The sequence below is a fragment of the Monodelphis domestica genome, chromosome 5, assembly GCF_027887165.1.
Source record: "Monodelphis domestica isolate mMonDom1 chromosome 5, mMonDom1.pri, whole genome shotgun sequence".
In the NCBI taxonomy this organism is placed as follows: domain Eukaryota; kingdom Metazoa; phylum Chordata; class Mammalia; order Didelphimorphia; family Didelphidae; genus Monodelphis; species Monodelphis domestica.
The window spans coordinates 300,108,917-300,122,457 of NC_077231.1; the positions used below are offsets into that span (position 1 = coordinate 300,108,917).

At 40.9% G+C, this 13,541-nt stretch overlaps 1 protein-coding gene and 1 long non-coding RNA gene across 10 annotated transcripts in view; one reads left to right on the forward strand and one right to left on the reverse strand.

Annotated features, from left to right (window-relative positions):
- NEK10 (NIMA related kinase 10) overlaps positions 1-13,541 on the reverse strand; it is a 256,666-nt gene that overhangs the window by 170,080 nt on the left and 73,045 nt on the right. For all 9 annotated transcript variants that reach the window (XM_056800368.1, XM_001380886.5, XM_007505191.2 and 6 more), the window contains 3 exons: positions 10,875-10,920; positions 10,455-10,576; positions 10,053-10,155 (listed from right to left, as the gene is read on the reverse strand). In XM_056800368.1, coding sequence (XP_056656346.1) covers positions 10,053-10,155; positions 10,455-10,576; positions 10,875-10,920 — 271 coding nt within the window. The remainder of the gene's footprint in view (positions 1-10,052; positions 10,156-10,454; positions 10,577-10,874; positions 10,921-13,541) is intronic.
- Positions 3,043-5,552, forward strand: LOC107650202 (uncharacterized). The gene is made up of 3 exons (XR_001625287.2): positions 3,043-3,375; positions 3,601-3,797; positions 4,644-5,552. It is a non-coding gene; the product is annotated as an uncharacterized LOC107650202 (long non-coding RNA).

Here is a 13,541-nt window from a genome sequence, read left to right on the forward strand (position 1 = left end):
ACATGAAGACTAATAAACAAAGCTCTGGTATTCAAAAATACATCTGTGCTGCTAATTATGCAATTGCTAGTTTTAACAGGTATGATATCTTGGTATTTAGAGGGGCAAAAAAAGGGAGAAGGAAGGACATAATCTTATATTTTTCTGGGGATGAGGGGAAAATGTCATGAACATTAGGCACATGGAAACAATAGAAAAATAATCAAGTAGATTTTTGTTGGCCTTATTTAATACAATTATATGTTCCAAATGTTATTAAGTGTTCATTTTCTGCTTCATTGATCATAGAGAGAAATAGGGGACTTCTAAGTTACTGAAAAGTAATCAGCAGCTATATAGGTAAACTTCCACAATTTTGGAAAACCTGTACATCAAACCTGGGGCAGCGAGGTGGTACATTGGATACAGCATGGATAGGCCAAGAGTCATTTAGACCTGAGTTCAAATATGACCTCAAATGCTTACTAGTTGTGTGGCCCTCAACAAATCACTTAATCCTGTTTGCCTCAGTTTCCTCATCTGTAAAATGAGCTGAAGAAGGAAATGGCAAACCATTCCAGGATCTTTGCTGAGAAAACCCCAAGTGGAGTCATGAAGAATCAGACATGACTGAAATGAATGAACAACAAGAGCAAACATCAAACATAGATAGATGGATAAATTTAATAACAGCAGCAGTTGGTAGTTAGAGTGTTGTAAGGTTTCTGAGGACTTCATTGCCAACCTTAGGATGCAATAAAAATATCAGCTACAAGTATTATTATTATTAGCTTTCTTCATTGTTTGAGGTGTCGCCATTATGAATCATCAGAAAGTGTGAGAATAGGGAAACTGATGTATGGAGTACCAGTGGCCAAATCCCCATGAACTCAAAACGGAGACACTTTGAAGGTGTAAATTACCACTGAGAGAGGGCAGCTGAGCGGCTTAATGGACAGAGATAGGAGATCTTGGGTTCAAATCTGAACTCAGACACTTTCTAGCTGTGTGATCCTGGGCAATAACCCCATTACCTAGCCCTAACTGCTCTTCTATCTTAGAACCAATACAGAGTACATAGTGTTGGTTCTACAGTGGAAGGCAAGGGTTTTTTAAAAATTGCCTTTGAGACAATGTGGGTGAAGTTTCCACCTATCTAACAGAGCAGCCGCTTCCCCCCTCACAACAAAGAAGCTCCACTTCATATTTCCCATATTTCATGGTGGCACCAAAAGACGGATGCACACATTCTCTTTATGCCAGGGAGCAAACACTGCATGGAGCTCTAAGAAACTTGGGAACATTTTCAGCCAGTAAAAAATAAAATGAAAAGAGAGCTACATTGAGGAAATCCAAACTGCTCATTTGTTCCAATTTTGCTCTCTACTCTAGCACCCTCTTTGGGGTTTTTAACTGCCTGATGCTTTAATAATTAATGAGACACAAATAAATCACACACTCAGGTTCACATCCTTTCAGCCTCCAACCCGATACATGTTTTCCATTTGAGAACAGCCCAATCAAAGGCCAGCATTCTCTCCCCCTTCTCCTCGATCTCTTTCTTTCCAGTGGAAGCGCTTGGATACAGGAAACGCCGGTGGGCTCAGATTCGCCCAGGGTTATTAGGAGCTGCTTTGAGACTGAACAGATAGTTAAGAATTTTGGAGTAATCTGATTGGGGAAAGGATGTATGTTTTCCTTGCCATAGGAAACTATTTTTTTAACCCTTACTTTCTGCTTAGAATCAATACTGTGTTTTGGATTGGTTCCAAGGCAGAAGAGCATTCAGGGCTAGGCAATGAGGGTTAAGTGACTTGTCCAGGGTCACAAAGCTAAGAAGTGTCTGAGGTCTTCATTGAACCTAGGACCTCCCGAGTGAGCCACCCACCTGCTCCTACCATAGGAAACTCTTGATGAACAGAGCCAAAATGATAGCCCAAGGTTGGCCTCTGACACGTGGGCAAATAGTACAACTCTAAAACTAAGATCTGATCGAGGGAGCTTCCTTGTTTCTCCTCAGGAAAGGAGCCACCAGGGAACTCCTGCCACTGCCATTTGGCACAGGAGTAGCAGCTAATCTTCTCCTAGTGCCAGGAGGTGAAGTCATTTAGATTCCAGAAGCCCGAGTCACACCACAGCGGCAGAATTCGAACCCTGCTCTTCCTCACTTTGAATTCAGGGCTCTCTGCTAGGACATGGCAGCCTCTCATTTACCAGGAGGAAAAATCAAAATTTGTCCCTTAAAAATTCAACAAACACCTCCCTTAGACTAGCAATTTACATATCTGGGCATCATATCAGGGTAGCCTAGGCATCTTGCTCACTTTGCTGCCCTAAATGCCTTGATGACACACTTTGGTTGAAATCAGGGGGTGCTGGTCAATGTTTAACAACCAGGACCTATATGCATGACACACTTTTAAATTTAATCAGCCTGAATCAACATTTTCTCCAATACTTTTTAGGGTTAGAGAATCAACAGAACAACAATCTAGCACTTGGCATGGCACCTGGCACATAGTAAGTGCTCCATTAATGCGAGTAGACTAACAATCATGCTATTCACTCTCGCTTCTGAGGCGTGCTGAGTTTGAATAATGACAGGAAATTACCCATATTTCTATAAAAAACACAGATGGCTGGGGAGCCTACTCAAAACCGGCACGAATTAATAAGGGCTAGCCATTTGAGAGATTTTTTTTCCCTTTCTATTAATAGTATTACAAGGTTGTTGGTTTTTTTTTTTTTCATTTTGTGCTTCATCTATATTTGGAATCAGAAGAATTGTTGCTTTCCTTCCAAGAAGCATTAGAGGGCCTAGGAAGTATTGATAGATGGCTCCCCTCTCATATTTTAATCCTTATTCAAATTGTTGCACATTTACACAGTATCCATAAAAATACACAGTGTAATTATTGTGTTTTTGCTTTTCTCCATCTTTCTTATCTGAGGCACTGGAATCAGGAGAACCCGAGTTCAATTCTAGCTTTGGACACTTACTAATTGTGTGACCCTGGGCAAGCCACCTAATCTCTTTTTTGTCTCAGTTTCTTAACCTGTAAAATGGGAATAATAATAGCACCCACCTCCCAGGGTTGTTTTAAGGATCAAATAAGACAATAATTGTAAAGCACTTAGCAGAGTGCCTGACATATATATACTAGGTGCCATGTAAATATTAGTTGCTATTATCCTTATTATTCTTATCTCTCTCTAGCCTACCTATGAGCCTTCTGCAGAATGAGAAACCCAGAATCGAGGAAAGTCCAAGTCCTGAGATTCATATATTCTCCATTATCCACAGGCAGATCAAGGACCCCTAGAGCTCAGTCTCGTCCCTCTCTCTGTCTTCATGGGAAGCTCGAAAATTTCCCCTCTGGAGATGTCCTGCTCATGGTAAGATTTCCCAAAGGGTCAGTGGATGGGACTCGGAAATTCAGAGAACACTCACTGCTCACCGTCTTCCCAAGGCCATTGTGGCTTGGGCATTTAGGGCTGACCAGGCGAGCCTGGTGTCTAAGGAGTTCCATCTGTTTAAGGCCAGTAGCCAGAGCCCTTTCCACTCTTTTCCCTTCCCCCTACTCATTCTCTCTCTCTTCTTCCTGTTCTTCTACTCTACAGGCCAGCCCAGAGCAGCATCCTCCACACTTGGTGGCCAGCGAGCTCATTGGGTTTAGCCTGGCTCAAGGTGGAGAGGGACAAAGGAGAAAAGACTGTGTCAGAGAACACGTAGAAGCAAGTGTTGGAGCTGCTGCCTGGTGGACATGCCTTCCAGAGCTGCTCAGCTGATTAACTTGATGCTATGGCGACTGCAGAAAGTGAGGGGAATCACATTTTAGCTCCTTTGAAGTTGTGTTCTTATAGAGATATATTGGAACTGGCATTCCATGGTTCTTATTAATAGCTCTGGAGAAGTTAGATTCCCTAACACGAGGAATTGTCCCTTTGTATCAGGCAATTAGATGGGAAAATGAGATTTTTGATCTCTAGGAGACCAAGCCTTGAAAACAAACGAAATATTCATAGATTTCACTTTGCCCAAAATGTCAAGGCCAATGGGAATGGAGATGGAGACCAAGAGGCTGCAGGAAGAAAGCGTTACCTCTGATTTGGAGGTTCCTCTGGAGACCATCTGAAATTCTACCAAGATTGGAGCTCTCCATAAACAAGGAAAATGGAAATGTGGGTGTCTGGGAGCTAGCATGGGGGCTAAGTGAGCCGTGGGCTTATCCTATTAGTAGCCTTGTGATACCACTTCCCAGAAAGTGACTTTCTGTATAAGAGGCTACGTGAGTCTCATCCAGGGACCTGGGCTACCCCAAGAGACTACAAAGAGCAAGCCACTGAACAAGGGCTACTTAGGGGGTGCTTTAATGGAGGCAGTTTAGGGTAATGGTCATTTGCAGTATTTCATTGCTGAGACAGCTTGCAAAGTCAGTTGAATCAATTAGAAAATCCAGATTTGGGGGGGGGGGGCTGTCCTCTGTCCCTTTTTGCTTAGATAAATGGAGAGTTCTTTTTACTTGGCCCTGTGACGTTGAATCCTCTCTTTTAGCAGGGAGTGACATTATAAAAGATCTGGGTTTGATAGATTGGATTTATGCTCCTCACCCCAATCCCTCACCACTGAGAGATCCAGTCTCCAATTCTGCTCCTCTCTATAGGAACAAATGTGGGAATTACAGTTCACTTCTGTCCTGCTTGGCAAGAAGTAAGAAGAAGAAAGTTCATCCACAAGGCACAGTTGGCAAAGGACTCGCCATTCTGTTCAAGCAGCTGAAGGACCTCGAGAACTCCTAGAGAGCCCCTCTGTGAAATCACTTTCTCATCAGCACTTTCCATCACGACTCTAGTTTTAGAAGATGGTGCCTCGAAGCACCCTCTCCATGGCAGACCTGGCCCACTTAATTATCTCACTAAAGATGGAATGCAAAGGGAGGAAAGGAATTTCAAATAAATCCATTTTACCACTCATTATGAGCTCTGGTAAAATTCTAACTGGGAAGGGCCTTGAAACTAATGACAAAAAAATGAGGTGTGTTTAATATTCTAGAGGGAAAAGAACCCCTACCAGGGCCTTTATTTACCACCTCTTTGTGGCACAGAAACAGCAGTTTGGATGTTTACAGAAATCCATCAGGTTTGGGGAATCCCCATGGAGGAGGCTACAGACTGATGGGGAACAATGGTGACAGCTACAGTAGGAGCAGGCTGTACGAGGAAACGCTCATTCCCACAACTTGGGTCTCACTGAAGGTGGCCAGCTCCAAGAAATCCCATCTTCAGTGTCCCAAGTAGAAAATCTTATTTTATTTTAAGCTGTGACTTGCCAGATTCTGGTGAAATCCCGAGTTGTTCATTAGGAACTCAGGGACCTCAGCAGGTTTAGGAAGACCACACACACTTACTGGACTTTAACCAGAGTGCTAGACTCAGACAAATAAAAACAGATGTTCCCACCTACATGCCAGGCTGTTTCAAGGAAGCATACTGAAACTAGCTTAGAATGTGTAAGTTTTTCTATTCTGCACATTCGAAAGTTATGTGGATAAAGGCCATCCCAAAGCAATATGCCATCTTTGCTATCTGAATCGCGGGCCCACTATTAGTAGGACATGAATTTTTCACTCATTTTTCCTAGAGTGGTATGGATTTATCACCGACAATGGTTGATGAATTAATTCTCACGTCTTTCCCTCTGGCCAATGGTGCATCCTGATGAGAAATTTCCTGACCAGAGTTAGGGATCTGACTATAGACAAAGCTTTCCTTACACTATCAATCTTGCCTTCTTTTGAGCTACTTACTTGAGCCTTGGGTCAACTGAGTGGGAATTTGAAGATAACTAGACTAATAATCTTTGTTTTCTGCCAGGCGATTTAGCATCAGAACATTTTTGTATTTGATCCAACCCCCTGAACCATTTCTTGTGAGTGGCCCCAGTGTACAAGCAGGAAACCAGTGGATTTTTGCCAACTCTTTTCCTATGGTTTTTATGGGTAACAGGACTACAGAAGGGTCTGGTAGTTTCTCTTCCAACAGGGAGTGCTACCAAGACATCAGGATATTCTAGCTACAATGCTATAAGTTCTTGCTAAAATCTAGATGGAAAGGAGGGGTGCCATAGCTGGCTCTTGACAGTTCCAACAATCTGCACAAACTACAGGTAAGTTCTAGTTCTAGGCACCAGAGTCTCACTTGGTTAAGTGTTAGCCTGAAGGCTCTCAGAAGACAGCCATGACATGTCCTGTGCAAATGAATATTGTTTTAAGAATAAATGAGAGCACAGACATTAATATGGGTGAGTTCACTATAAGCAGAAGCAGTGCTGCCTTTTTGTTCCTTACTTAGGGCAAGTTTCTCAGTGGCAAATCAGGCATGACAGATGCCCCACCAATTACGGCTAAAGTCCTGCAGTGCCCCTACTATAAATGGTCACCTAAATATGGTTTTAATCCATCTTTAGGGGAGCTGATGCGAGAGAAATCTCCTTTTCAACCCCTCTGGCCATAGAAGTGCACTGAAAGGATGAGGGAAAGAATTTTCCCAGTATGTACACTGAGTTCAAGCCTATAATTATGATTACTTTTATCATTATTAATGAGCCTCATTGGAGGAACCTGTAAGAACACTGAACGGTTTGTCTGGAGGGAGCATTGTCTACCTGAAAATAGTGACAGAATCCTGGAGGCGGATCATCTTGTAGCTCACGTTTTGTGAGCTACTAACCAACAAGAGATTTATAGACCTTCAGATAAAACTGTACAAGTTCAAAGATCAGAGCTAGTGGCCACTAAGAGCAGTGGGTTTGCATTTGAAGATGTCAGATGTGCTGATCACGGGGTCACAGATCTAGAAATGTTAGGGGTCTGACTGAGCACTTAGTCCAATCTCATCATTTTGTATGTGAGGAAACTGAGCCACAGTGCAATGATGGTCACACTGGCCGTAAGGGGTAAAGCTGGGATTTGAACTCAGTTCCTATGAGTCAAAGTTTAACATATTCTTTTCACTATAATCAGCTCACTACAGCACAAGTTCATTCTCTCGGATAAAATACGGTTTGATTTTTTGGGTTTTTTTGGCTTGGTTTTGGTTTTGGTTTTTTGGCTTAATCATTAAGAATTTCGGTGGCAAAAGAATGCCAAGAGTTGGCAAATGGAGAGTAGAGAAGAAAGGAAAGCTTATTTGCAGCAGCTTCTCTCCCTTCTGAGGAATCCTCTAATGCTATTTCACGAGTGTGATTTTGCCTTGGCAGGTGGCAGGGTTCTGGGAGCCAGAATCCGTTGCCTTGTGTCTCTTTGAAGGCTGCACACAAGTAACTGGGTCAGACCCTAAATATATATCATAGTAAAGGCCACTTAAAGAGAATCTTAAAATAAAAAACAACTTTGCATGCATATGTATGTGCTTCTCAAAACTACATATTCCTAAAATACGACTGACTGCCCTCTACTCTCTTGGAGGCTGTTCCTGACTTGCTCTGCTTGGACCAGTAATCAGCAGGGAGCCCCATTACGGGGAGTTCAGACCTTTGTTGGTTTTTCTAAGGCTCTCACGTTTTTGTCACCCATCTCATGTACGTTTCTTCTGATTCTTTTTAAAATTATTCTGCATTTTTTCTATTTTACCATCGTGGGAAAACTAAACATTCTAGTGTAGGGTGAAGTGTAAAAGCATGGCACGAGTGTCCTCTAGTGGCAATATCCTGCAAAGAGCCCAAGACTTGTTTTCTTTTGAGGAAATAGGAGCTTCCTTTCTTTAGGGGGTCTGGAGAGCCAGGAATCCACCAACTTTTAAGAACTACATAGATTTTTTAAACTAGCTCATTTTACTTAGGAAATCTACAATTTATAACATCAAGGAAAAATAAATTCCTGTTAAAAATTAAAACAGTAAAATGGCCCCATGATACAACTATACAACGAAGATGCTAACTGGCAGATGCATCTAGGCTAAAATCTCTCAGATCTATACACGCACAGAGACATTTGCTAGGAGACTCTAAGTAATCCATAGGGCCATTATGGTGAATCTATGGCAAGCATGCTGCAAGGAGCTGCTCCCCTCTCCCTTTCCATGAGTGGCTGAGGACATTTCTTCATTACTCCCTCTTCTGCCCAGCAGTCCAACAGGAGTGCTTCCTCCTTCCCTTATCTGGGGTAAGGCAGGGGGCTCACATGTGGCATGAGGGATGTAGTTTGGGCATTTGGTCTCTAAAAGGTTCACCATCACTGCTCTAAAGACACCTTCTGATTTTCTAGTCCATGGGTTCTAAAGTCTGGAATTTCTTTTTAGAGTCTAGAGAAGGGATAAAAAATAGAGTCTATTCAGAAAATCTTGCTAGTCCAAGGCAAAAAAAAAAAAGTAGGATTATATTTTAGGCTGTGTCTGGAAAATCTAAAAAGTCTTCAAGAGTCTGTAAGTGAAATAAATCCATTCCTAATGCTAGAATGATTGGGTGTCTTGTCTATAAAAATTCATAATTAGGGAGCAACTGAATAGCTCAGTGGATAGAGAGCCAAGCCTAGAGATGGGAGGTTCTGGATTCAAATCTGGTCTCAGATATTTCCTAGCTGTGTAACCCTGGGCAAGTCACTTTAACCCCCATTTCCTAGCTCTTACCACTCTTCAGCTTTGAGACCTATATATGGTATTGATTCTAAGACAGAAGGTAAAGGTTTAAAAAAATTCATAATTAGTAGAAAATGGTTAGAAACCAAACTCATGTTATTGGGGGAAAAAAGGGGGGGGGGGTGGAAATGAGGACTGTTTTTAATTCTCCATTTTGGTACTAATGAATTTTAAAGGTGAATCTTGCGGGGTAGGTTCAGTGGAATGAGAGCCAGGCCTACAGACAGGAGGTCCTGGGTTCAAATCTGAACTTGGACACTTCCTAGCTATGCGACCCATGGCAAGTCACTTAATCCCCATTGCTTAGCCTTTACTGCTCTTGTATTAAACATCAGTGAAAACAAATATATGAATGTATCAAAACAAAGTCTTTATTCTAAGACAGAAAGTAAAGTGTTTTTTTAAGTGAATCTTATAACCTTCATATTATCATAAACCCAAAGTCTGAACCCCGTTTCTGCCACTTACTAGCTGTGAGACCTTGGACAGATATTGTTGGAACCTCAGTTTCCTCTGTTGTAAAATGGGGCTAGGACAGTTAGGTGTCCTAGAACTCATATTCATGAATTCAAAGTCAGCTGTGTGAACCTGGGCAAGTCATTTAACCTTGTCTGACTTAGTTTCCTCATCTGTAAAATGAGCTAGAGATAGAAATGGCAAACCACTCAGTATCTTTGCAAAAAACAAAAAACAAAAAACAAAAAAAAACAAATGGGATCACAAAGAGTCAGACATAACCAAAATGTCTGAATGAACAACATGAAGATAATAGTTTCCCAACAACCTCAAAAGGCTTTTGTGAGGTTCCATTTGGATGCCTATGAGCCACCTGGTAATTTTCACGTGGCATGTACAAATGAGCTCTTGCTAATTATCTAAATTTGCACTGGGCGAGCCCCAAGCTCACTACAAATAACACGAATTTTGTTGCAAAACACCAAAGCCCACGTGACTTCGGCCACAGCAGTGCTGCAGTGACCGTCCCAATAATCCATTGACAACATTTCATGGGGTTCAAACGCTACCCAGAGTTCTCCCTCACCCGGACAAATCTGAGATGGTTTACCATTTTCACAACACACTTCCTGGATGGGTTATCTTTAGAATTTCACAATGGCTTAAATGGCTGGAGGGATTGTGGGTTTGGGTTGCTTGGAAGCCTACATGGACTGGGTGTCAATAGCAAAGCTGTAAAATGTTATTCGTGGAACTGGCGAGGAAAGGAAACAAGCCTGTCTGGAACCAAGCTCCTATATGGAACGAGGAAGGCTCCTGCCCTATGGGAGTAACAGGCAAGCTAAGAGACAACAGGAGGTTATTTAGGGCAGCAGCAACTACTTCCAGGGTCCCCCGGATGGGGCTCATCCTCCAGAGGTACCTCTGGCAATTCTGACTCCCTGTTCCAGAACAATAACCAGAAACTTAGAATTTGTACTTACTAACAGTTACTTTGTCCTTATCCCCCAACATGATATTGTTTGGTGTGAGATCTCGATGGACAATCCTCTTTTCTTTATGCAAGTAACGAAGTGCCAGGCACAGCTGGAAACAAGAAACAAAAATGAATTTATCATCCGGATGGAAATATAGGCAGAAAGATAAGTGTAGAAAGCAGTGAGCATGGAGAGGCAAGGGCAGATGTGGCTATAAGACATAGGTGGGTGTAAATGAGAACAGAGACAGACATGGACACAGATAAAGACATGGACACAAGGACAGGGCTAAGAGAGATGGGGACAACCTCAGTGATTGGAAACCTGAATGCCACCAAGGAATGATCTCAAAAGAATCATGCTGTTTTGTGTCTTCTTTAAACAAATACATCGAACATGAATCCTTACTTGTATAAATATATTCCAGATCCTCTCTTCAGTAAAATGGTGCTGCTTCTCTTTCAAAGAACTGAAATGTTCTCCAAGAGGTGCCCCTTCTATGAGTTCCATAACTATGTACAACCTGTCATCTACACACAAAAGAATGAAAAGGCAACAAAGCATTCAGTAAAACTAGTCATCTACCCAGCACCTGGCATAATGCTATGTAGACACATAGTAGGCACAAAGTAATCACTAAATAAATGAATAATGTGATGGTGCAATAAAATACAATAACTATAAGTACTATTAATGTTACCTAAAATACTGCGCTGCCACTGTGAATTAAAATACTGACTCCCTCCTATAAACCAATCCCCTATGATTTTATTGCTTCTGTGTTATTAACATTTTCACTAATAATAAAGGCCATGGTAATATACTTACTTTCTAGGAATGTTTTATAATAGCGTACAACATTGGGGTGATAAAGCTGTAAGAAAAAAAGAATAATATGTAAGGTGGTGGGTTCAAAAATCATATTTGAAAACATTTCATTGTAGGAACTTTTAGCGAGGCTTTGAACTGGAAAATAAGATATTTTAGAATAATTTGCAGGTTGTAAATTCTCATTGAAATTGCCTTGATCCTTTATAGTTATGCCATAATCAAAACGATCTCCTAAACTATAGCCTTCAAAAAAAAGTAAGAGCTAATTAGCTATCCTAAATTGATAATCCCTTAAATATAGAGAATTATAAAACAAAATCTAGAGAGAACCTAGTTTAAACCCCTCATTTTACCAATGAAAGTGAAATTCATAGAGATTTTATTTTAAAATTTGGATTTATTAATTTTTAAATTCCAAATTCTTTTCTCTAATTTATCTTTCCAAGTTTCCATATTCCAAAAAAAGGGGGGATAGTAATTACAAAAATAAAATGCTCTGAGATTCTGCCCAGCTTAAGCTGTAAAAAGATTAGATTAACTTGGGTTGGGTGGGAAGTTATATGAAAGCTAGGTAATAATTTTTTTTTAAAAATCACTTCTCTGGTGGTACCAAAGGCCTATGGTCACTTACATTTTTCTTGATTATTCTTTCTCATTGGGCTTTATATTCAGACTCCTAGTATGGTCCCTTCACTGACCTCTACTCCAATTTCTTACTTCTTGTGCCCTTCTCTCAGGAATTTCCATTTATATGCTTCTAATCCTCCTCAGATCCATCTCTCTCTCAGTGCTGCTCCTGGCCTCCACCTGATTCTCCATCATTTCACTTTCCTTTTCTTCACTATCTATTTACTAATTACTGAGCTAATAGATACCTAACTATAGCCTCATGTGACCCAATTCAGATGGATACAACTGACCAGGGCACCCAAGGGACCTCTTTTTCCCAAGAAGTCTCTGAGAACATAATATGTTTTGTCAATTAGCAAGGAGTCAACAATTCTGAGGCAGCATAGGGCATGATGCAGTGGAGCCAGCTCCTAGGCTTCTATTGAGATAATCCTCCACATTCATGAAGAAGTTTCACTATGATGTTGGATGGAACCATCACCGTATAAAAGGTAGCTCTCCAATCAATAATCAAGCTCTCTGGGGCAGGCAGGTATGGTTTTAAAAATAATAATAATCAAGCCATCTTTGCTTGGAGCCATTACACAGATAGGTTGGCTAAATATGATAACTTCAGGTGTGTAATCTTGCTGATTTACAAATATGAAATCCAACTGTTTTAATGAACAAATCACATTCTTGGGCAATATTTTTCACTTCTATGCACAGATCAGCATAGTGCCTGGCACGTAGTAGGCATGAAATAAACACTAATTGACTGACTGATGCTGCATATATCTGAGTAATCTTGGGTCATGGTAATGACGATACTGGAGAGAAATCATCTTCAAAGACATTACTCTTGAGAAATATAAAAATCAGGCTGACTGGCAAAAAGAGCTTGGTCACAAAGGGAAATCCCATTTCTCTTGACATGTTTATTGTTTCTTCCTAAACACAGTTCCAAGATGTTGGTTAACTAAACATTATAAATCATTAACAAATATTGGATGATAGGAACTGAACTGAATGCCAGTATTGAATTCCCACGTATTTGGACTTGTCCAGCCAGTAAATAATAATAACTGAGATTTGTGTGATTTTAGTAGTATAAATGTTACTATCACTCAGTTAGTTGCTACTTGAAAAAAGCCAGGAAAATCTGTCATAAATAAAACAATCCTTATGCATTTAATTAGAGTTTATCATCTGTAATCACGAATAACAATGATAATGGCCAGAATTTATATAGCATTTTAAGGTTCACAGAGTGCTTTATATATGTTAACTCACTGGCTTTAGAGTCAAGAAGTTCTGAGTTCACCTCCATTCTTGAACACTTAATGGTTGTATGATAAAAATCACTTAACCTCTCTGAAACTCAGTTTCCTCATCTATAAAATGGGGATAATATTCACTACTGAGCAGCAAGAAGGTGAAAGTGAACAGAAGGCCAATCTTGGATCTGGGAAGCCCTGGATTCATGCCAGGCTATGATTCATGGCTGGTCTGCCCTGCTGGAAGGAGTTTCCAATCCAGAAGTTCCATATACTTTAGAAATCACTGGTCTAGACTTTATAAAATGACCATTTGCACCATGACCTAATAATACCTAGCCATCCCACAGGGTGTTAAGACTCAAATGAGAGAATGCGTAAGTCACTTTGCAAATGGCAGCCTAGAAACTGACACTCTCCAGGCACCAGGTGCTGGAGCCTCTTCATGATATGCTTCCCCCTTGAGTCTAGTGGTCATGTGCCAAAGCCTAGGCCTTTGCTGACCAGTCCTGTGACAAATACAAATCTGCTATTGTTGAGTCACTTTTTAGGCCGTGTCTGACCAATATACCAATATATAATATATCCTGACCTCATTTGGCGTTTTCCTGGCACAGATACTAGAGCAATTTGCCATTTCTTTCTCTGGCTTATTTTACAGATGAGGAAACTAACAACCAGGATTAGGTAACAGCCAGGGTCACTCCACTAGGAAGCATCTGAGGCCAGAGTTGAACTCCTGAGGAGGAGTCTTCCTGATTCCAAACCCAGTGCTCCA